The 22,445-nt window shown below is 35.9% G+C and overlaps 1 protein-coding gene across 1 annotated transcript; it reads left to right on the forward strand.

The window, feature by feature from the left end:
- The first annotated feature begins 731 nt into the window (after positions 1–731).
- Positions 732–1,456, forward strand: LOC138170873 (biogenesis of lysosome-related organelles complex 1 subunit 2-like). Its single transcript, XM_069100359.1, has one exon. The coding sequence runs from the start codon at positions 732–734 to the stop codon at positions 1,092–1,094; it is 363 nt and encodes a 120-aa protein (XP_068956460.1). The 3' UTR covers positions 1,095–1,456.
- Positions 1,457–22,445: the final 20,989 nt, after the last annotated feature.

Raw genomic sequence — 22,445 nt, forward strand, 5'->3', positions numbered from 1 at the left:
GTAGTTCTCATTCATTTTTTTTTTCTGAAATTGTTTCCATGTTTTTATGTTACCTGTGTATTTCATATATTAAAAAAAACATATCTTTCATTTGTGATTTGGCATATAATCAAACGTTTAAAATGCTAATATTTTACAAAATTTCACTTCATATATTTGAAGTATACTTTTTTGTGTTGTAAAGGTTATGGGGATGAAAGATCTTCCATGCCCCATTGGACTTGCTGATATAGCAGGAAATAGTGGAGAAAGAGGAAGCACAAGGCAAGCTAGAGTTCTTGCAGTCACTGGTAGAGGCAGCAACAGCAGCAGCAGCCAGCAGTGGCAGTGAAACTGGTGGCTGCTGACGTGGAGGCAGAGTCGTGAACCCCTTTTTTGAGGCAGCCAGAATTTCTACTAAGGATTCCTGCTGAGGAATGCCAGGGACAGGAACTGTGAGGTGGCTGGAGCTGCTGGGAGCATTCTTCCTGGATGCTGAGCAGTTGCTGTGAGTGGGGAGAGTAGGACATTTGCCTGAGGTAGCCTGTTCTGTTTTGAAGACTTGAAAATGTGGGTGTTGCCCCCTCCTCGCCCTCTCCCCTTTTCCCCCTCTCCCTTTATCTCCCTCTCCCACTGCTCACCCTTCCCCTTTTCCCCCTTCCTTGTCCCCTTTCCCTTCCCTCTCACCCTCCCCCTCTCGTTCCCCCTCCCCATCCTTTCTCCCTTCTCCCTTCCTCAGCCTAGACGATGCCATGGTGGAGACTGCCAAGGAGGCCACGGAGCCCACCGAGGTGGACATCACAGAACTGTGCCAGGACATGTTCACCAAAATGGCCACGTACCTGACAGGCGAGCTGACAGCCAACAGTGAAGATTGCAAACTTCTAGAAAATATGAACAAACTGACTAGCTTGAAGTATCTAGAAATGAAAGATATTGCAGTAAACATATGTAGAAACCTAAAGGACTTAAACCAGAAATATGCCACCCTTCAGCCTTATCTGGATCAGATCACTTTAATTGAGGAGCAGGTAGCTGCTCTTCAGCAGGCAGCTTACAAGCTGGATGCATATTCAAAGAAACTGGAAGCAAAGTACAAGAAGCTAGAAAGGTGATGAAAGGATTCTTTAGCACAAAATCTGAAACTACAAGAATGTTTTATAAGAAATATGTGGATGGGACTTTATCGATAGGTTTCAGCTCCCAAAAGGGAGTGGTGCTGCTGACCCAAGGAGAATCCCAGCCCTGCCTCTGGCTGGATCTGTAGCTCTGGCCACCCCCGCTGTTTTCCTCAACCTGTCCCCCTGGAACCTCATCTTAGCGTGTGCTTCCTTGTGTGCCCTGGACCAAGGCTCAGAAATCAGGATCAACCCCATCTGGAGCAGATAGATGAGAGGCTCTAGGCTCCCTGTCTCCTCCCTTGCCCCACCCCCCTCATAACCTGTTCTTCAGCTTAAATAATAAATGCCAACATATGAAAAAAAAAGAAAATGTGGGTGTTTACTATATTAACTATGTGTGCCGACTTCATAAGTACTATGATGCCTTTGACTTTCTGATTTTGGGACTCAGTTTTCTGGTATTTGAATAAATGTTCTAGCTTTATTCCCCCACGTATATTTTGCCTGGTATATTTTGTGATTAATAACCACATCAGCATATTTATAGTTGCTGTAGGCATTGTGAAAATTGCATTGTTGATACATTTGTTGATGAGGGTAGGATCACAAAATGTCAGGGCTCTAATTGGAAACAGGTGGTCTTTAGAGGGAGAAATGGCTATCCCAGGTTGCGTGGACTTGTCTTATTCCTCTCTAGCCAAAAAAATAAGCCAAAAGCACAGGGCCTGTGAAAACTGGCAACCAAGGCTAAAAGAAGGAGAACCTGGAGATTTTGAAAGATGTTGGAAGGAATACCCATAGAACAGAATCCAGGGAAATACTTGAGGATTTCACTCAAAAGGAGACTACTGACATATTGAGTAGATTCACTCAAAGAATAGGAGAGTTTTTAGTGTCTTGGATAGTAAGAATCACTGATGAATGTGCCGGAGGAATAACACAGGGCAGTGTGGATTGCTTAAAATTCATAAGTATCAGTCATAGGTCTCTTCTTCCATGGTTAGTTGCTGGTGAAATTGGATGTAGAGCATCCCTGTCCCAAGGGTTCCTATTTGAGAATTCAGTTCTTTGGATAGCATTTGTATGTTTTTGATGCCAGGTCCAGGGTTGACACATCACACTTGTGGATAGGGGGTAATATCCAGTTTAAGCTATCAGGTATCTGCAGGTGGAGGGTACTGAGCCTGCAGAAACAAAAGTAGTAAAGAATGTAAAGAGACAAAAAGTCAAGAAGAAACAAGGAGACAATAAAAAGAAAGAAGGTAGATACAGGAACAGCCGAACCAGAAAGAAGATAGATACAGGAACAGCCATGCTACTGGAGTCCATGAGGCTGTTATTGAAGCCTCACTCATGATACAATATGAGTTTACGGTACAGTTTTCAATCATATTCTCCTGAATAAACAATAGTTACATTATCCTTTCCATGTGCTATAATCTAAGTAGCCTTTGGAGCATCACCAGGTTTCCATTTTACCCATGCTTTAGTTTCCAATTTCAATCTATCAGTAAAACAAAATCCTTCAGTTCCTCTGATAGTTACTTTGGAAGAAGGGTAAGGTTTACAAATGTTATTGTTTTATAAGGAATGATAATCACTTGAACTATCCTATCATTTTTACAAATATATATATATGGACCCTTAACCTAAATTATGGAAAGTCACAACAATTTCTCCTAGATAATTAGAATCTATTTAATCCAGCAAGTGCATGTATTCCTTCAGCTGCTAATCTTGATTTGGGTAAAACCTGTCGAAAGTGATTTTTAGGGATTCTTTTTTCATAGACCAGTGGAGATTTTTCTTATTTCTTTTCTGTCCAACCAAACATCCACAAAACAATGTAAATCATAACCCAATGAAACAGGTGTTCCTGGATATGGTGCTGGGACACATGGCCTCGGAATCCAATATTCAATATTTTGGATCTTATGTGTTTGTTGTTTTCTAATTTGCAGATTTGGTGTCATCATTCTGGCTAGAGGTGTACTTACTCCCAGTTGTCTGTTGTTCAAATTATGTAAAGACATGAACAAATTACCCTTTCAATGTTGATATGAATTAATGGAACTTAACTTCCTTAACTCTTCTTTCACAATCCATTCATTCTTTCACTTAACACAGATACTTGTGGATAATATGGAATATTATATATCCATTCTATATTGTTTAGTATACAATACATCTTCATTTCATTACCTCTGAAATGTGATCCATTGTCACTTTGAATTTGCATTAGAATTCCATAATGTAGACTTATGAGATCTAGAGTTTTACAGGTGTTTTTCTGTGTTGCATTGCTATAAGAATAAGTCACTAGTACACCTGATTAGGTGTCAAAACAAGTACATATAAATTTGCATCCTTTAACTTGTGGTATTGGACCAATATAATCTATTTGCCAGATTTGGGCTGGGACCTTTCCTCTTTCTATTTCTCCAGTTACTACCTGAGGAAAAATTAGCTCCTTTTCCAATTGACATATATGACACTCTTCTGCTATCTGTTTTAACAATGAACGGGAGATACTAATACCTCAATCTTGTGCCCAGCTGTTTTTGGCCTGGACCCCTAAATTGTCAGCCATTTGATGGACCCATTTGGCTAATACCCAATCATCAGTTGTTGTCAAAGTAAGCACAATATGTTCAGTAGAAATCTTTGCCAGGCAATCAGGATGAACATTGTACTTACTTTCTGGCATACTCAGGGCCATGTGAGCATCAGTATGAAAAGCTGATAAATCAGTAACCAAAGACATATTCCAGATATCTTCCAATAATTCTTTGCCCCAGACTTGTTTGCCATTAATTTCCTAATTTTGATTTTTTATAAGGGTGTCCATGTGGCTGACCCATTAGCTACTGCCCATGAATCAGTGAATATGTGACACTGTCCTTCTTGTTCTATTTTGATGGCTTGATGTACAGCTATAAGTTCAGCATATTGACTACTTCCACCTATCCCAGTACTTTCCAAAGTCATTCTAGTACATGGGTTATAGGCTACTGCTTTCCAATGTCTTTTTTGGCCCAAATATTTGCTCTCCAGTCAATAAACCATGCATGTCTCTTTTGTTATTCAGTTAATCTATCATATCCCTCATTCCATTTTACAGAGGGCTGTAAGAACTGTTGCTTTGGCCCAGGAGGTGTGTCATTCCCCTCAGTATCTATGTTTGATATAGATTCATGTAGAGCAGACTCTACTCTGTTTTTGCATCTCTTAGCTCTATTTTGAATATATCACTTCCATTTGATTAAACTTGGAACTTGGGTGTGTCAAATTCTGTGAGAAGCTGGGCTACTCATTACCCAGGTCATAATTAGGATTCCAGGGCTTAATATCAATTCATGGCCCAGACTCAGTTGTTCAGTCTCCACCAAAGACCAATACACAGCTAACAACTGCTTTTCAAAACAGAAGTTACAATAGAAAATAACACAATTCACAGACAGGGCTTCCAGCTGTCTGTCTATTACATCCATACCTAGCTAGTCACTAGAAAGAGAAGCATCAACATCTGGGTATTCAAACCCGTGGTCTTCAACAGCTGCCCATAGTCTTATCTGGCCAAATCACACAACTCTTCCCATGAGTGAGCCAGAAAACAAAACTTTACATAAGGGTGTATATAGCCTTTTCCTGGATGAGAGAATGTCACAACCCTCTTGATCCACTGCCCAATAATAAAGTAACAAGGTATAGGCATTCCTGAAAAACAAGCTTTCTACCACCAGCTCCATGTCACCACATTCAGCCTATTAGGGGGCAGAGTATATTTTCAAAGCAGGGAAGGTTTTTGGATTAACTTAAGCCTATCAAGGGGCCAAGGGGCAAGGAGATCTTCAGATTCCATTATAAATATAAGCTCCTTTTGGGGAGGGCTTGTTTCATTGTTATTGTCTAATTAACACCTTATACATTACCTCTCATTATATAGTAGGCACTAAATAAATATTCTAAATAAATATTTCATAAATTTAGCTTGAAATAATTTGAATGAAAGCAATGTTGTTCTTTTTTTTTACAATTTTTAGCAATTTACTAAATCACTATTGAATAGATAAATGCAGATCAAAACAACTCTGACATACCATATCATACCTATCAGATTGCCTAAAATGACAAAACAGGAAAATGAAAAAATGTTGGAGAAGCTGTTGAAAATTTGGAACACTAATTCATTGTTGGTGGAGTTGTGAGCTGATCCAATCATTCTGGAGAGCAATTTGGAACTATGTCCAAAGGGCTACAAAAAGTGCACGCCCTCTAACCCAGAAATATTGCTTTAAGCTCTGTTTCCCAAAGAGATCATAAAATGGTTAAAGGACCCACATATACGATAATATTTATAGCAGCTCTTTTTATGGTGGCAAAGAATTGGAAATTGAGAGGATCCCCGTCAATTGGGGAATGGGTGAACAAGTCGTGGTATGTCAATGCAGTGGAATACTATTTTGCTTTAACAATTGATAAACAGGTGGACTTTAGAAACACTGGAACGACATATATGAAACAATGATGAAAGAAGTGAGCAGATTCCGGAGAACATTGTACACAATAACAGACACACTCTATGGAGACTGACTTTGATAGACTTAGCCTTTCTCAGCAATGCAAGGACATAAAACAATTCCAAAGAACTCAAGATGGAAAATGCCATCCACTTCCAGAGAAAGAACAATGCAGTCTGAATGAAGAGAAAAGTAGACTATTTTCTTTTTTTTTTCTTTCACATGGTTCCCCTCATGAGTTCTAATTCTTCTGTACAACATGATGTATGAAAATATGTTTAACTGGAATACACAGACACACATACACACAGAAAGACAGATGGATAGTCTAGATACAATATCAGATTGCATTGTCTTGAGGAGGAAGGAGGGAATGGAGGGGTAGAAAATTAAAAACTTATGGAAGTGAATGTTGAAAGGTAAAAAAATATATATAAGCAAACTTAAAAATTAAAGCTCATTTGGGTAAATCAAAGCATTATCAAGTTGTAAATTTTATAGAGGTGACATTAAGAAGCCAGAAAAGAGCTTACAATCATGAATCTGTTCAGTTACTAGGGAAAAGATCTGTTGGTGAAATGTGCAATTTTTTTGTTATGTTTCTTTTTAAGGCTCAAAATTCTTATTGACCCGTAATGCCCTAGATTGGATATTGCTAATAAGTTATATGGAACAAATTAAAAATAGTAATTAATGAATGTAATTACAACTTTCTGACTTTGAGGACTAACACAACAGTAATGCCGTCAAAGATGATAGGGAATGTTAAAATTTGTAAAAATTGCATCAATGGCCTGCCTGCTGTTTTAAAGTAGTACCAAACTTATATTTGAGATTTTTGGGAAAATATAAGAGATAATATATATCAGATTAGAGATTTCCTGTGGATTGTGAAATACAAGGAATTACATGGAGAGTGTTTCTTTTTTTTTTTTTTAATAAAGTACTAACTCCTGTTTTTGTGCTTGGACACTAAAGATCTTTATCTCAGCTAAATGATACTACTTTCTCTTTTAATTCTTATTTTATTGCAACTTTGCTTACTCATCCATTCCTTGCTTTATCCCTTGTCTGTCTTAATTTGTCTTAATTAACTGGCACTATTTTAATAGGTAATTATTTAACTGTGAGAAACTGGGGAAATGTTACTATATTGAGAAGCAACAGCAGGGGAATTGTAAAAAACAATTCAATGTCAGCAAATGTACTCATTTGTGAAAATAGGAGCTGACACACAGTTCATTTCCTTGAGAGGAATCAAGGTTTGTTGAGATTAAGCTGGCATGATTAATGGAATGAAAACATTAAATCTTTACTAAAAGGTAAATGAAGACAAAGATTTTCATGGAGATTTAGTAAGATGGATGTATGCTCACATACTCTCTAAAACACACCGAGCACAAATTAAATAGAGATTGAAGACAACAAATTCACATTTTGGATCTTTATTTTTTTTAAACCTAAACATATTACATTTCAAAATGTATCCCCATAGATAGAATAATGGAGTTGCAACAGAACTGAGGGCTAAATTGATGTTAATGTCCATAGAGAATTGCTGTATTTAAATAAGAAAGCTGCCCATAGTAATATAAGGAAAACTAATCACTTATTGCCTTAAATCCACCCTATATCTTTCTGTGACATATTAAAATATTGGCAAAGAGTGGGCCCCTGCTAAAAGTTATATGTATATAAATCACATACAATTATGAAGTTAAAATACATCACGTTTTATAGAAGTAAACAGTGTCATATAGTGGTACAAATCCTGGCCTTGGTGTCAACAAAGTCTGGGCTCAAATGTCTCCACAGATTCTTCAGGAGGCATTTGAAAATAGATAATTTACAAACTATGTAATTGCCTCATAATGATAAAATATTGAGTCTTTTGAACTCATAGAAACCAGCTTACCTCAGTGGGTAACTTTAACAGAATAGAAATGTACCATACAATATTAATTATTACTAAATACTTACTTAACGACATTAACCTAACCTTTGACCATTTTGTATATATTCATATGTGTACATATGAACTAAAACTGAAATTTATTCTCCAATATACATGAAACCAGCTCTATTATTTTCCAGTTACACCTTTCACATTAATGAAATAAAGTATATTTACCCACAAGTAAACAGTTTACTTTTACCTTTTTCTCATCAAATGATATTTATAAGAAATTTAAGAAATGTCTTACAAAATATTAGCAGATCATAGAACATAAAATTATAGATTGTGGTCAGGGATGGAATTATGAGCCAACCTATTTCATTCCCCCCAAAGAGACACAAAGTTCAGATTAAAAAATAACATATTTATATTAAGTACATTGAGACCCTATGCCATTCCCTTTATCCCCTTTATAGCTTACATTCTATTTATCTCATGAAGTTAGTCATCCTGCATTGATAAGACAAAAAACTGATATATCAGTTATTTAAACTATTGAGTGGGCTGATCAAGGGAGAAAAGAGGAAAATATTAGTAATCTTTTGACAGTGTTGGTTGAAAGTATCAATGAACTTTAAGAAAGAGAAAAATGGATTCTTTCGGCATTTTTTTTTCAATTTGTATCAGAGCTCCTAACAAAATTTTATTTTCCAAGGAGAAAATAAACAATGTTTTAAGTTGAGATCATTCCACTTTGAGCTGGATTTATGTATCAATTTACTTCCCTTTTTCTTGCAAGGGATAATTGCTGAATGCTTTGGAAAACTTGAGAAATTTGTACTTTTTAAGCCTGGTATTTTGCCAATGTGATAGATTTCATCTTGCAAAGCAGAGAGTGTTGATATGGTATCTCTCTGCTAACTTACATTTCCTTTATCCAAAGATGCAATTCAAATTTTTAATACAAAACTTTGGTTGCAGGATATATCTAGAGTCATATAGAAGATGAAATATATAGAAGAGGAAGAGAATTGACATTTATAAAAAATCTTTTCAAGCTTCTTTTTTTTTGTCTCAACTATAGATAATAAGTATGCATTCAATGTCACTTCTCTGTTTCCTAATAAAATAACTCATGTACAATAAACCTTTACAATGTACAGTGAACTCAATTGTACTGAAATTTTAGGGCAAATGTGGGGGTCCCCATAACATGTATCCTGATCATAAGAAAAATTGTTACATACAAAGTAAAATAATATGGCATTCAGGTCAAATGAAAAGAGATTCTAAAAAAAACAAACAAGTTTGAATATTAAATTAGAAAATAAATTGAAGTCATTAAAACTGTAAATGTTGACAGTTTTGCATTCATGAGCAGTTCTAGTCTGCATTCCCAGAATCATCAGTCATCAAAAACTGTAAATGTAACATTTTGATGAAGGTTGTGTATGTATGATTGGTTGTTTTCATTTTTTTTCTACATAAGGAACATTCTGAGAAACAAAAAAAAATATCCAAAAATACAGCAGAGAATGAAATAAGGTATTTTATACATAGCATATTGAATGATAAAGTAAATCTTGCTTGAAAATGAAATTATATTGGATGGTACATATCCAGTAAAGGAAAGGAAAAGAAATAGTTCTACATTTACAATACAAGATTTAACAAGTTAAAATAACAACAAAAATACCTGCTCATTACTTGAAAAATTTATGACATACAATCTCAACTACAGCCCTTACTGTTGCTGTGCAATTTTTCATGTTTGTCCTTGTCAAGTTCTTTTACCATTTTCTGCAGTTGTTTTTTCTAATTTTTTATTTTCCTCTACCAATCTCAATAGGTCCTAACCTCCACCTATTACATTTAAATTTATTGTTCACATTTCTAACTTACTGATAAAAATCAGAATATTAAAAATAAAAATTTTATGTTAATTATCTTTCTAATATCGTCTAACTATACTACCTATTTTTCCTTCTTCTTCTCCCCCTTTGTCAGAAAAAATATTATAATCTTTACAAAGATTAATTTCTTTACTCAGCCTCTGATAATCCTTAGGACAAAGTTAATCACCCAGCTGTTCTCATAAATTTCCTTTCACTAATATAAATATTTAAATGTTTTATTTTCTATGCTACAATAATTTCTCAATTTCCCTCCCTTACTTCATTAGAACTTTCCCTTACATGAAAGTGATAGACAGATGGTAGATAATCCTGTCTAAATGCATACACATGTAATGTATTTTCTATAAGAAAGAGATACCTAGGAAATTATTTACATTAGATTATATACATATGTATGTATCTATTTCTAATTATCTATCTACCTAAGCATCTATATTTAAGGATAGTAATATCAACAAAAATACGTTCTGTCTTCAAGGAATTTACACATCCTAGTAGGGGAAGAAAATATATGAAGTAGAGTTGGAAAGGTGGGATAGAAAGCAAGGCCATTGTATGAAGTGGGCAGGGAAATAAAATAGAGATGCAATTCCAGGCAAAGTAAGCAAATCCTCAACTACAAGAAGCCCAGGTGGTTAAAGAGGTAAAGGGTAAGGTTGCTATGGGGAAAAGGTTGAGGAATTGGATAGACAAAAAAAAATGTTTGAATATAGGAGAACAAAAGTTAATACAAAACAACCAGGACAGTATATTTCTGGTGAAATAATATTGTTGAGCACCTATATTCATCAAATTCTTTCTAAGATTATGCAAGTATAGTTTTGAAGTAATTGTGTATGTAGTGGGGGTGGCTAGGTGGCACAGTGAGTAAAGCACAGGCCCTGGAGTCAGGAGGACCTGAGTTTGGTTCCAGCCTCAGACACAACACTGACACCCACAACCCCCCCCCCCACACACACACACACAAACTAGCCATGGGCAAGGTTCTTAATGCTAATTGTGCTCCAAAACTTTGGGCAAGTTACTTAACCCCAATTGCTCTCCAAAAGGCAAAAAAAGAAAAAAAAATGTGTATGTAGTTTTTCTTTTGTTTTCATTGTTTGGCATCAGTTTGTACAGAAACTCCTAATTTTCTCAGAATTCCTTCTATGTTGCTTCTTATGAGTCTATCTTTTTCCTTTATATAAATATGCCGGAGTTTGTTTAACTATTCCTCAACTGATAGGCTACTAGACAAATGTTGCTGCTCTGAATGATTTGATATGTTATAGGACTTTATTTACACAAAATGATCTTATTGGGGGTATATGTGTAATAGTAATACTGCCAAATGAAAATGTACTTTTCCTGCCTAATTATAGTTTTCTAGAATTGTTGAGCAAATTATGATATCCATATACAATGATGTGAAGTTGAATATTTCTTTTTTATATTTAACATTCTTTTCTATTTTGCTATGTGAGGCAAAACTTCAATTTTAATAAGAGATTTTAATATCTTTTTACATGAAATATATGTATTTTTACATAAAAAATATGTTCCCTTGTTTCTTCAGAAGCCATTCTGTCTCATAAATAAATTTTTGAACAATAAAAAGGAAGAAATAAAAAATAGAAAAAGTCCGAAAATATAAAAAATACTTTACTATTTACAATGTTCCTCACATACGTGATAACTATAAATTATCTGGAGAAGGCATATCCACATATATCTTCTTTGTGCCAAGCTTGTTCTTTGTGCTTTTGACTGATTCTATTTTGTTTGTATTTTGGTTGTTGATATTTTCATTTACGTTATTGTAGTTCTAGGGCATGTTTTTATTTTTTTACCTTTCACCAGGTTACATAATCTTTTCATGATTTTCCACTCTTATCATTCTCTTCTGTTCAGAGATGTTTTTATTTTTTGCTTAATAGTAATGTCATATATTTTATCATATGGTTGTCCACATTTTATATTTCTTCTGTACAAAAGTTCATGTTGTTTGGTTATTCACATACTAAGGAATTATTCATAATTAAATTTATTTTTATTAGTCTCCTGAAGATTTGTGTCATCAGGACTTTATTGGAAATTCCGTCATAGTTCTTCTTGAAAGCCCTGTTTGCCCCAACATAGAAACTTTCGATTTTATTTGCCTTGATTTTATTCACATAAAGACTTTTATCAAAATGTAATGGAAATTATATTTGTTTGGTGCAGTGAATAGAGTACTGTGAGTAGGGTCAAGAAGACTGGAGTACCAATACAACCTCAACTTTACTGAATATGTGTAATGGGAATGCAAATTTGGAAGATCTTCCCTCCCACTAGGCTAAAGTGCACCTGAAGCCTGGGGTGGGAGGCTTGTTTTTCAGTAGATACTTTTTGATTGGCCAGTGGGTCCAAAAGGTTGTTACATTCTCTGAGCCAGGAGAAGGCTATGTAAGCCCTGATGTGTAGCTTTGTTTTGGCACTCACTTTGAGAAGTGTTCTGTGATTTGATCTGAATTCTGGGAAGCCGTTGTTGAGAGTCCCCCGGCTTTGAAAAAACCAGATGTGGAAACCCAGATGTTGACTGGGTATGGATGTAATGGTTGAACAGTTTGGAAATCTGTCTACTTGATCTGTTTCTGTCTTGATAATTCTGCCTGTATGCTTTGAAGTTCGGGGTGCTGATCTATTTCCCCTGAACAAGGTAAACGATATATGTCTGACTGATTAAAGTAAGCTTGTTAACCCATTTTGAGTTGCTTTCCTTTAACAAAGCAGATCCAAGAACCTGTGGTAGCTGCAAACCCTGAGGACACTTGGGGTGCTTGCTGCTACAGTATGTTACCCTTTGTAAGTCACTTAACCTCTCTTTACATCAGTTTCTTCATTTGTAAAATGAGAATAATAAGAATGCCAATCTTCCAGATTTGTTATGAGGATCAAATGAGATACTAATAATAAAACACTTAATGCATGACCTTACTTTATAAATGTAAGCTATTATTATTCATATTCATATTATTATTCTTATTATGTCTTTTCTTGATGCTTATGACCCTTGTTTATGATCCCCTCCCTTATCAGTACTTGTGAAACTCAACTCATTCTATTACCATATATTTTATTGTGAAATTAACAGTTAGTTTTGACATTGTGATAACATATCCATTTGAATTTCATTTTATGTGGTATAAGTTCATTTTTCAAACCCTTCATTTTTAACCACACTAACTTCTAGTTAGACAAACTCTTCTTTATAAAGTGGAGAAGGCATTTTACAGAAGTATTCAATTTTGAATTTTTAAATAAATCCAATGATATTGTTTGTTCTGGCATTTTGGGTCAACTATTCCTTTACACTAATCTAATTGTTCTTCAAATAAAACATATCCATATAGATATATTATTAAAACAATTGAGGATGGAAAAAAAGTTTATTTCAATTTTTACTCACAAATTATCAGTTCTTTCACTGGAGGTGGAAAACATTTATGCCACTAGGAGATTATAGTAATTGTCTTTGATCCCTGTATTGATCAGAATAGAAAAATCATACATAGTTAATCATCATGACAATATTGCTGTTACTGAATACAGTGATCTATCAGTTGTTCTTACTTCAATCATCTTCAATTCATAAATATCTTCACATGATTTTTCTGAAAACACACCCCTCAATATTTCATTTTTATTTGTTATAAATGATCATATGTTGGTAGATGAACACTTAAGATGTACAAATATTTCATAATTTGATTTTAGGCAAAAGATTAAATTATATTGTTCCATTACATTGTATGTGACTTTTATTTTTTATTCTTTTTGCTCTTTTTTATTAATGGTATTTTATTTTTTTTCCAATTACATGCAAATATTATATTCAAAATTTGCTTTTATAAGTTTTTGAGAACAAATTTTTTGTCCATCTCCCCCTTCTCAAGATAGAATGTCATCTAATATACTGTATAAAATTTCAACATCAATCATACTTATATATTAGTCATATTGTGAAAGAAGCATCAGAGGAAAAAGGGAAAACCACAAGAATAAAAATCAAAAATTTAAAAGTGCATGCTTTGATGCAAATTTAGGCCCCATCGTTCTTCCTCCATATGTTAATAACATTTTTCATCACAAGTCTTTTGAAATTTTCTAAGATTGCTATATTGTTGAGAAGAGCTATGCCAACCAAAATTGATAATTACAGGCCAAAATGATGGAGTATAAGCAGGAACTTGCTTGAGCTCCAGCTCCAGTCACTTTCAATAATTAAAAAAAAACACCAAATTATATATATATATATATATATATATATATGTGTGTGTGTGTGTGTATATATATATTTATATACATGTATATATGTATGTGTGTATGTATATATATATATATATATATATATATATATATATATATATATATATATATATATATAAAACAAATTATAGTGCTGAAGAACCTCTACAGTGACAGAGAGAAATATATCTCCCACTGAAGACACCTTGGCAAACTAAGAGGAAGCCACACTGTGGTGGGAGTGGAAAACAGTCCCGCATAAACAGAATTGAGGCACATACTGGCCAGAGAAAACTTAAGGAGAATGAATTAATGGCAGCTGTGGCAGTTTCCAGACTTCTCAAAGCAGAAACACCAAAGAGAAAATAAAAGGTCATTGGGAAACTCTGTTGGAACTGGGTGAGAGAAAAGTCCTGACTGACCCCTGACTGCCCACCCCCTAGGATGGTGGGATGGTGGAGGTTGTGGCGGTTGCAACCAGAACTACAGTGACTACTTCCTCCTCCAGGCCTACAGATTTTAGGGGAATCAAGTGACTGACCAGAGGGCATTTGCAGCAATCTCTGCACTGGTTCTGAACAAGGATTCTATTGGTTTTCCCTGTTTGTATCTGGGTTGCAGTCTGGGTGGCAGACCTGGGGTGAGGAGTGCTAGCATGGCAGAGCTTATTGGGGCTGTGGAGAGATAGTTATCCTCACAGTTCTGAGGCAGGTGCCTCAGGAAAAACTCTGACAAGATCTGTGCAAAACCCCAGAAATTTGGGACATTGCAGTCTCCACTCTGGAAGCAGAGTCTTACCATTACAAAGAGAACAAAAGTCAAGTTATTGACTGGCAAAATGAGCAAACAGAGGAAGCACAAACAGACTATAGATGGTGACAAAGTTGATCAAAACATAGAAACAGAAGAAGACAACAAAGGCAAAATTCCTGCTTTAAAAGCTTCCAAGGAAAATATGTATTTGTTTCAGGCCATGGAAGAGGTCAAGAAAGATTTTGAAAATCAGTTAAGAGAAGTAAAGGAAAAATTAGGAAGAGAAATGAGAGTGGATCAAGAAAATCATAATAAATTACTCAAGAGATTGCTGAAGGAGATCCACAAAAATACTGAAGAAAATAAAATCTTAAAAAGTATACTAACGAAATGGCAATAGGGTCCAAAAAACCAATGAGGAGAAGAATGCCTTAAAAAGCAGAAAAGGAAATAGGGAAAAAGGAATTTCAAGAGCTCACTAAAGAAAATAATTCCTTGAGGGTGACTAGGTGAGCAGTGAGTAAAGCACTGGCCCCAGAGTCAGGAGGACCCAAGTTTGTTTCCAGCCTCAAACACTTAACACCCACACAAAAAAAAAACTAGCCATTTAACCTTGGGAAAGTTACTTAAACCCAACTGCCCTCCAAAAAAAAGCAAAAAAAAATCCTTCCAAATTAGATGGGTGCAAATGAAAGTCATTTATTTTATGAGAAATTAGGATAATATAAAACAAATCCAAATGAATAAAAAAAATAGAAGGTAATGTGAAATATATCATTGGGGAAAAAATTGCTGATCTAGAAAATAGATTCAGGAGAGATAATTTAAAATTATTGAGCTATCTGAAAGCCATGATCAAAGAGCGTAGACATTATCTTTCAATAAATACTTGAGGAAAATTGCCCTGATATTCTAGAAAAAGGGCAGAATAGAAATTGAAAGAATTTATTGATCATCTCTTGAAAAAGATTCCCAAAAGAAAACTCTTAGGAATATTATAGCAAATTTCCAGAGTTCCCAGGTCAAGCAGGGAATAATACAAGCAGTCAGGAAGAAAGAATTTGAGTATTGTGGAAACACAATCAGGATAACACAGGACCTAGCAACTTCTAACTTAACTGATAAAAGGGATTGGGATATGATATTCTGGAAATCAAAAGAGAGAGGAATAAAACCAAGATTTACCTACTCAGCTAAACTGTGTGTAGTACTCTAGGAGAAAATGTGAATATTCAATGAAACAAAGGACTTACAAGCATTCCTGATGAAAAAACCATAGCTGAACAGAAAAATTCACTTTCAAATACAAGAAGCAAGAGAACCATGAAAAGGGAAGCAGGAAAGAGAAATCATAAGGATCTTATTAAAATTGAATTATTTTAATTCCTACATGGAAAGATGATATTTGTAATTTATGAGACTTTCATCAGTATGAAGAGACTTGAAGGGATGTATATATATATATATATATATATTCATATACATACATATATGCATTTGTAGGAGAGTGTATGTTTGCATGTATATGTGTGTATTACATACATGTATACAAAGACAGAGGGCAAAGAGTGAGTTGCATGTGAAGGAATGATATCACAAAAAATGAGAGGAGAGAGGTATATTTTGGGAGGAGAGAGGGAGAGGTAGAATGGGGTGGATTATCTCAAACAAAGCAAGAAGGAGAAGGCTGTTACAATGGAGGGTAAGAGCAAAAAGGTGAAAGGGAAAAAGTCAACCCCACTTTGGATTTGGCTTAAGGAAGGAATAACATACACACTCAATTGGTTATCTTACCCTACAGGCAAGTAGGGGGCAAGGCGAAAAGATGATGGTTGATAGAAGGGAAGTCAAATTGGGGAAGAGGGTAGATAAAAGCAAACAATTTTGAAAAGGGACAGGGTCAAAAGAGAAAATGGAATGAATGGGGGGGGTAAGATAGGATGGAGAGACATTTAGTTGGTTTTTCAAAATATGAATACTATGGACATGTTTTATACTACTGCACATATATAACCTATATTTAATTGCTTGTCTTGTCAGTGAGAGTGGGTTTGGGGAGGTGAAGGGATAGAATCTGGAAATCAAAGTCTTAAAAACAGTTGTTAAAAACTGTTTTGCAGGTGGCTAGGTATAGTAGTGAATAGAGGAGTGGCCCTAGAGTCAGGAGGAACTGAGTTCAAATCCAGCCTCAGACCCATAGCACTTACTCACTGTGTGACCTTAGGCAAGTCATTAACCACAACTGCCATGCCCCTCTCCCTCAATAAAAAAAGAAACATTTTTTTTAGTGTGTGTGTGTAACAAGGAAATAAGATATAAAGGCAATAGGATATAGAAATCCATCTTGCCCTACAATAAAATAAGGGGGGTGGAGTATCAGGGGGAGGATATAAGAGAAGGTGAATTGGGGGAAGGGGTACTCACAATGCTTGCCATATTGGGGTGTGGGGATGGAGGAGAGATGGGGAGAAAATCTGTAATTTAAAATATTTGGGAAATTTATGCTGAAAATTAAAAATAAATTTTAAAAATGTGGATCATTACACACTGTTTATCTTATTATGCAAAGTATTTTCTTGCTTCTGCCTACTTCACTCAACATAAGTTCAAGTAAGTATTTCCAGGTTTTTTCTGAAAATTTTCTGGTTACCAATTCTTAATGAGCAATAGTATTCCATAACATTTATTTACCACAACTTGTTCAGTCATTCCAAAATTGATGGGCATCCCCTCATTTTACAACTTTACAACCATGAAAAGAGCTATTATAAACATTTTTGCATACGTTTATCCTGTTCCTTTTTTAATTATCTCTTTTGATATACACCTAGAAGTGCTATTACTGGGTCAATGGGTATGCAGTTTTTATTTTATTTTTTTAAGCAATTAGGGTTAAGTAAGGTGATCAGTGTTACACAGCCAGTTACTTTTGGGTGTGGTGCTAAGTATCAGGGCCCGGATTCAATTCCAGGTCATCCCGACTCTTGGGCCAGTGCTCTTACTCACTGAGCCACCTGGCCACCCCTAAGCAATTCAGGTTAAGTAACTTGCTCAAGGTTACATGGCCAGGTGTTTCTTGGTGGGTACTAAGTGTCTGAGCCCGCATTCTATCCCACATCATCCCTACTCTGGGGCTTGTGTTCTTACTAGCTGTCCCACCTGGCTGCCCAGGGAATGCAGTTTTACAGACCTTTTGGAATGGTTCCAAATTGTTTGGATCAATTCACAATTTCACTACAAAAGCATTAGTGTTCCAATATTTTCACTTCTCCAACATTTATCATTTTCCTTTTTCACATTATTAGCCAATCTGACATGTTAAATATGATACACCAGAGTTGTTTTAATTTGTATTTCTCTAATAGATAGTTATTTAAAGCATTAAAAAACATGACTATAGGTAGTTTTAAGTTTTTCATCTGAAAACTGCATGTTTATAGGCATTGACCTTTAATCAATTGGCCAATGACATGTTTTACCCTAAGTTTGACATTGTTTTTCTATATATTTTTACAAAGGAGTCCTTTATCAGAAACAATAGCTATAAAAGCCGTTTTCCAGTTTTCTGTTGTCGTTCTAATGCTCATTGCATTGGTTTTGTTTTTATGCAAAACCTTTTTTTGAATTTAACATAATCAAAATTATCCATTTTGTATTTTATAATGTTCTCTATCTTTTGTTTGGTTATAATTTTTTTTCCATTTGCCACAGATCTTACAGGTAAACTTTTCCTTACTTTGATAATTAGCTTTTGGTATCAACCTTTATGTCTAAACCATGTAACCATTTCAAACTTATCTTGGTATACAGTGTAAGATATTCATCTATGTCTAGGTTCTGCCATACTATTTTCCAGTTTTGCCACCAGTTTTCATCAAATTGTTAGTCCTTATTCCAGAAGCTGGAATCTTTGGGTTTATCAAACAATAGATTACAATAGTCTACTACTATAGTCTTACTACAGACTACTGTGTCATGTGTAACTAATCAATTCCACTGATCAAATTCTCTATTTCTTAGACAGTACAAAATACTTTTAATGGTTACTGCTTTGTAATATAATTTTATATCTGTTACAGCTAGGCCACCTTCCTTTGCATTTAAAACAATTGTCTTCATATTCTTTGCAATTTACTCTTCCAGATGATTTATTTTTTGGTAGTTCATTAGTATGGCACTGAATAAGTAAATGAAGTTAGGTAAAATTTTCATTTTTCTTATATTAGTTCAGGCTACCCATGAGTAATTGATGTTTTACTTATTCTCCTTTTTTCCACTAGGAAATAAAGTTCATATTATTTATTTTTAATTTTTACCATTCACTTGCATAAGTTTTAAATTTTCTCCCCCTCCCACCCCAAGATGACATGCAATCTTATTAGGGCTCTATACATATATTCCTATTAAACACATTTATTTATGTACAGAAGAATTATAATTGAATTGGAGAAACTATGAAAAAAAAGCAAAACAAAAGAAAAAAGAAAATAGTCTGCTTTGCTCTGTACTCAGAGTCCATAGTACTTTCTCTGGATGTGGATGGCATTTTCATCATGAGACCTTTGGAATTGTTTTAGGCTCCTGCATTGTGGGGTTTACATACCCGCACTGGGGGCTGGTACTTTTACACCATGATTGTATGTTGTAGCAGTCTTCAGAGCTCCTGTTAGAAAGGAAAGGGTGGGGGCAGAGGGAGGTGGAAGGGGTTCATCCTGGCTCCAGTGGTGCTGAAATCGCTCTTGCTGCAGCTACTGCGGCTACCACCAGTGTAGCTTCTGCTTCTAACACTATGGTTACTGCTGAGACAGCTCCTCTGACCACTGCTTCCCGGGAGTGGGCTTCTCATGCTTCTCTTGCCTTGTGCATCTGAATGTAAAATTGTCTATTCAACTCTGTTTTTTTCAACAAGAATGCTTGAAAGTCCTCTATTCCACTGAATGACCATATTTTCCTCTGAAACATGATACTCAGTTTTTCTGGGTAGGGGACTCTTGGTTTTAATCCCAGCTCCTTTGACCTCCTGAATATCATATTCCAAGCCCTTCTATCACTCAGTGCAGAAGCTGCCAGACACTGGGTTATATTGATTGTGTTTCCACAATATTGAAATGATTTCTTCCTTTATACTTGTAATATTCTCTCCTTAATCTAGTAATTCCACAACCTGGCTAGAATTTTCCTAGGAGTTTTCTTTTTGGGATCTTTTTCGGGAGGTGATCAGTGGATCCTTCAACCTCTATTTTGCCCTCTGGTTCTAAAACATCAGGGCAATTTTCTTTGAGAACTTCCTGGAGCATGATTCCTAGGTTCTTACTTTGATCATGGTTTACAGGTAGTCCAATAATTTTTAAATTATCTCTCCTGGGTCTATTTTCCTGGTCAGTGGTTTTCTCATGAGATATTTCACATTGCCTTCTATTCTTTCATTTGTTTGGATCTGTTTAACAGCATCTTGATTTCTTATAAAGTCATTAGCTTCCATTTGCTCCAAGGTAGTTCTGAAGAAATGATTCTCCTTGTTGAGCTTTTGAGATTATTTTGCCATCTGGCAAATTTGGCTTTTTAAGGAATTCTTCTCCTCATTGCCTTTTTGACCCTCTTTTGCCATTTGAGTTAGTCTGTTTTTTAAGGTGTTCTTTTCCTCAGTCAGGCTGTTGACTCTCATTTCATAGTTTTCTCATATCGTTCTCATTTCTCTTCCCAATTTTTCCTCCACTTCTCTTATCAGCTTCTTAAAGTACTCTATGGCCTGTAACCAGCTCATATTTTCCTTTGAAGCTTTTGGTGCAGGAGTTCTGACTTCACGGTCTTCCTTTTGTTCCATGCTTTGCTCCCTTTTGTCACCCAAATAGGAGTCTAATGTTGGAATCATCTGTCTTCTTTGTTTCCTTCACCTGGTCATGTCACCCCTCAGTCACTTGACCCCTGGGCTTTTTGCCACAGTAGGACTATACCAACAGACAGGGGAGCTTTAGTCCCAAAGGCTGGGGTTTTCTCAGCTGCTGGAGGTATTAGATGGGTGACCTGTCTGAGGCCTCCACATGCTCTGGTAAGCTGGACACACACCCCAGGACCTCCACCCTAGACTACAATACAGATCCAAGCAGGTTAAAGCAAGAGTGAATACCCCTCACTCTGGTGCTTGGTCCCCCTATACTCTGGTGGCCAGGAGCTGAAGCTGCCAGGTGGTGCTGGCTGGCTGTGTTGGTGTTTCAGCAGCTTCTCGCCCTGGGGGCAAAAGCCAATGCACTCCTACTTACAGGGTCCCAAATTCCAGACTGCACTGAACTGTCAATTTGTCTTTTGCATGTATGTGTTGATAATTCTGGAAATGCCAAAAGCTGCTGCTGATCTGGATTCCCTCCTGCAGGAGGCTGGTCAGGCCTGCCCTGGCGCTAAGGCCTTGGCGTGCGGCTGGACTCGGCTCCCAGAGCATTAGGCTGGGCGATTCTTGCTAGCCTTCCAGGCTGTCCTCAGTGGGTAGTTAGCTTCTCTGTGTCATTTTGTGGGTTCTGCAGCTCCAAAGTTGGTGTAGAGTCCCCTTTTTATATGGATTGGAGAAGGTAGCAGTGAGAGCAGCAGGGAGGTCCTGTTTCTATTCCACCATCTTGACTGCATCCTACTTATTCTCTTTTAAGATGTTATTTTCTTCAGCTGATTTTCCTTTTCCACTTTGGCCAATTGTAATTTTTAAGGAATCTTTTTTTTCAGTTAATTTGTGTCCTACTTTTTCCAATCTGTTGACTCTTGTATACCTCTTACTTCTCTTCTTAATTTTTCTTCTACCTCTCTTATTTGACCTTAAAAAATTTTTTAGCTCTTCCAAGAAGACTTTTTGCAGTTGAGGCCAAAAAAACCCTCCTTTTTGAGGTTTTAGATGTAGGTATTCTGACAGTATTGCCTTCTTTGATTTTGTTTTGTCACCTGTCACCATAGCTATTTTCTATATCCAAGTCTCTCTTCTGTTTCTTACTCAATTTCCAGCCTATTTTGTTAATTTGAAAATTGATCTCAGGACCAGGGTCCTTAGTGCCATTGTCCCAAGCTTCTCATACTGGGAGCCAGGGGCCTTGTCACTGGATTTCCATGTCAAAGCCTCAGGGACTTGTGGATTGCTCACTATGCTATGGTGGCCCCCAGTCTAATCCTGCCTGTTTCACCAATGTGCTGGGTTTACATTACTTTTTCTGCTCTGACAGTGGAGACCTCACTGATGGCCTAGTGAGGCAGGACCATGTGGGTCTTGGTTGCTTATCTGTACTGTGGCTAAGAGACTTCCATTGACTTTCTTGAATACCATTTGTGCTGGGTTGTGCTACCCCCTTAGTGAGTTGAGGTGAACCTTTTCTGAAGTCCCAAATTATCTTAAGTTGGAAAATTGTTCACTCCTCTTTATAGGTTTTTTCATTGCAGATTTTGTTTAAGTGCTTGATTTAAAACTATTTCTGAGGGAAAATGGGGAGAGTTCATGAATGTTTCTGACTTCTCTTCACCATCTTTGATCACCCCCTTATTTTTTTTTATTTTCAGAGGTGCATTGCAATTTTCACAGTTACTGCATTTTATATAAATTAAGGCCTAATAATGCCAGTCATCTTCATAACTTTTTCCATTGTTCAGTCATTTGGTTGTGTCTGATTCTTCATGACATGATGGATCATATGTCCACAACGTTTTCTTGGCAAACTGACTGGAGTAGTTTCCCATTTCCTTCTCCAGTGGATTAAAGCATACAGAGGTTAAGTGACTCCCCCGGGATAACAGTAAATGTCTGAGGCTAGATTTGAATGTGGGTTTTCCTAATTCCAAGCCCAACACACAGAGCCATCTGAACACCTTTATTTTCCATTATTTCCCTTTAGCTTTTATACCTTTAAACCTCTAAATTTATTTTATTTTTATTCCTTCTTCCATATATATGTATACAAGGATTCATAAATGTGTGGCATGTATACACACATGTGTAAGCATACATAGAAATTAATTTGGGTTA

Source organism: Petaurus breviceps, unplaced genomic scaffold (assembly GCF_028583685.1).
Source record: "Petaurus breviceps papuanus isolate PSGF00001 unplaced genomic scaffold, PetGlider_PUasm1.0 40, whole genome shotgun sequence".
Classification (NCBI taxonomy): Eukaryota; Metazoa; Chordata; class Mammalia; order Diprotodontia; family Petauridae; genus Petaurus; species Petaurus breviceps.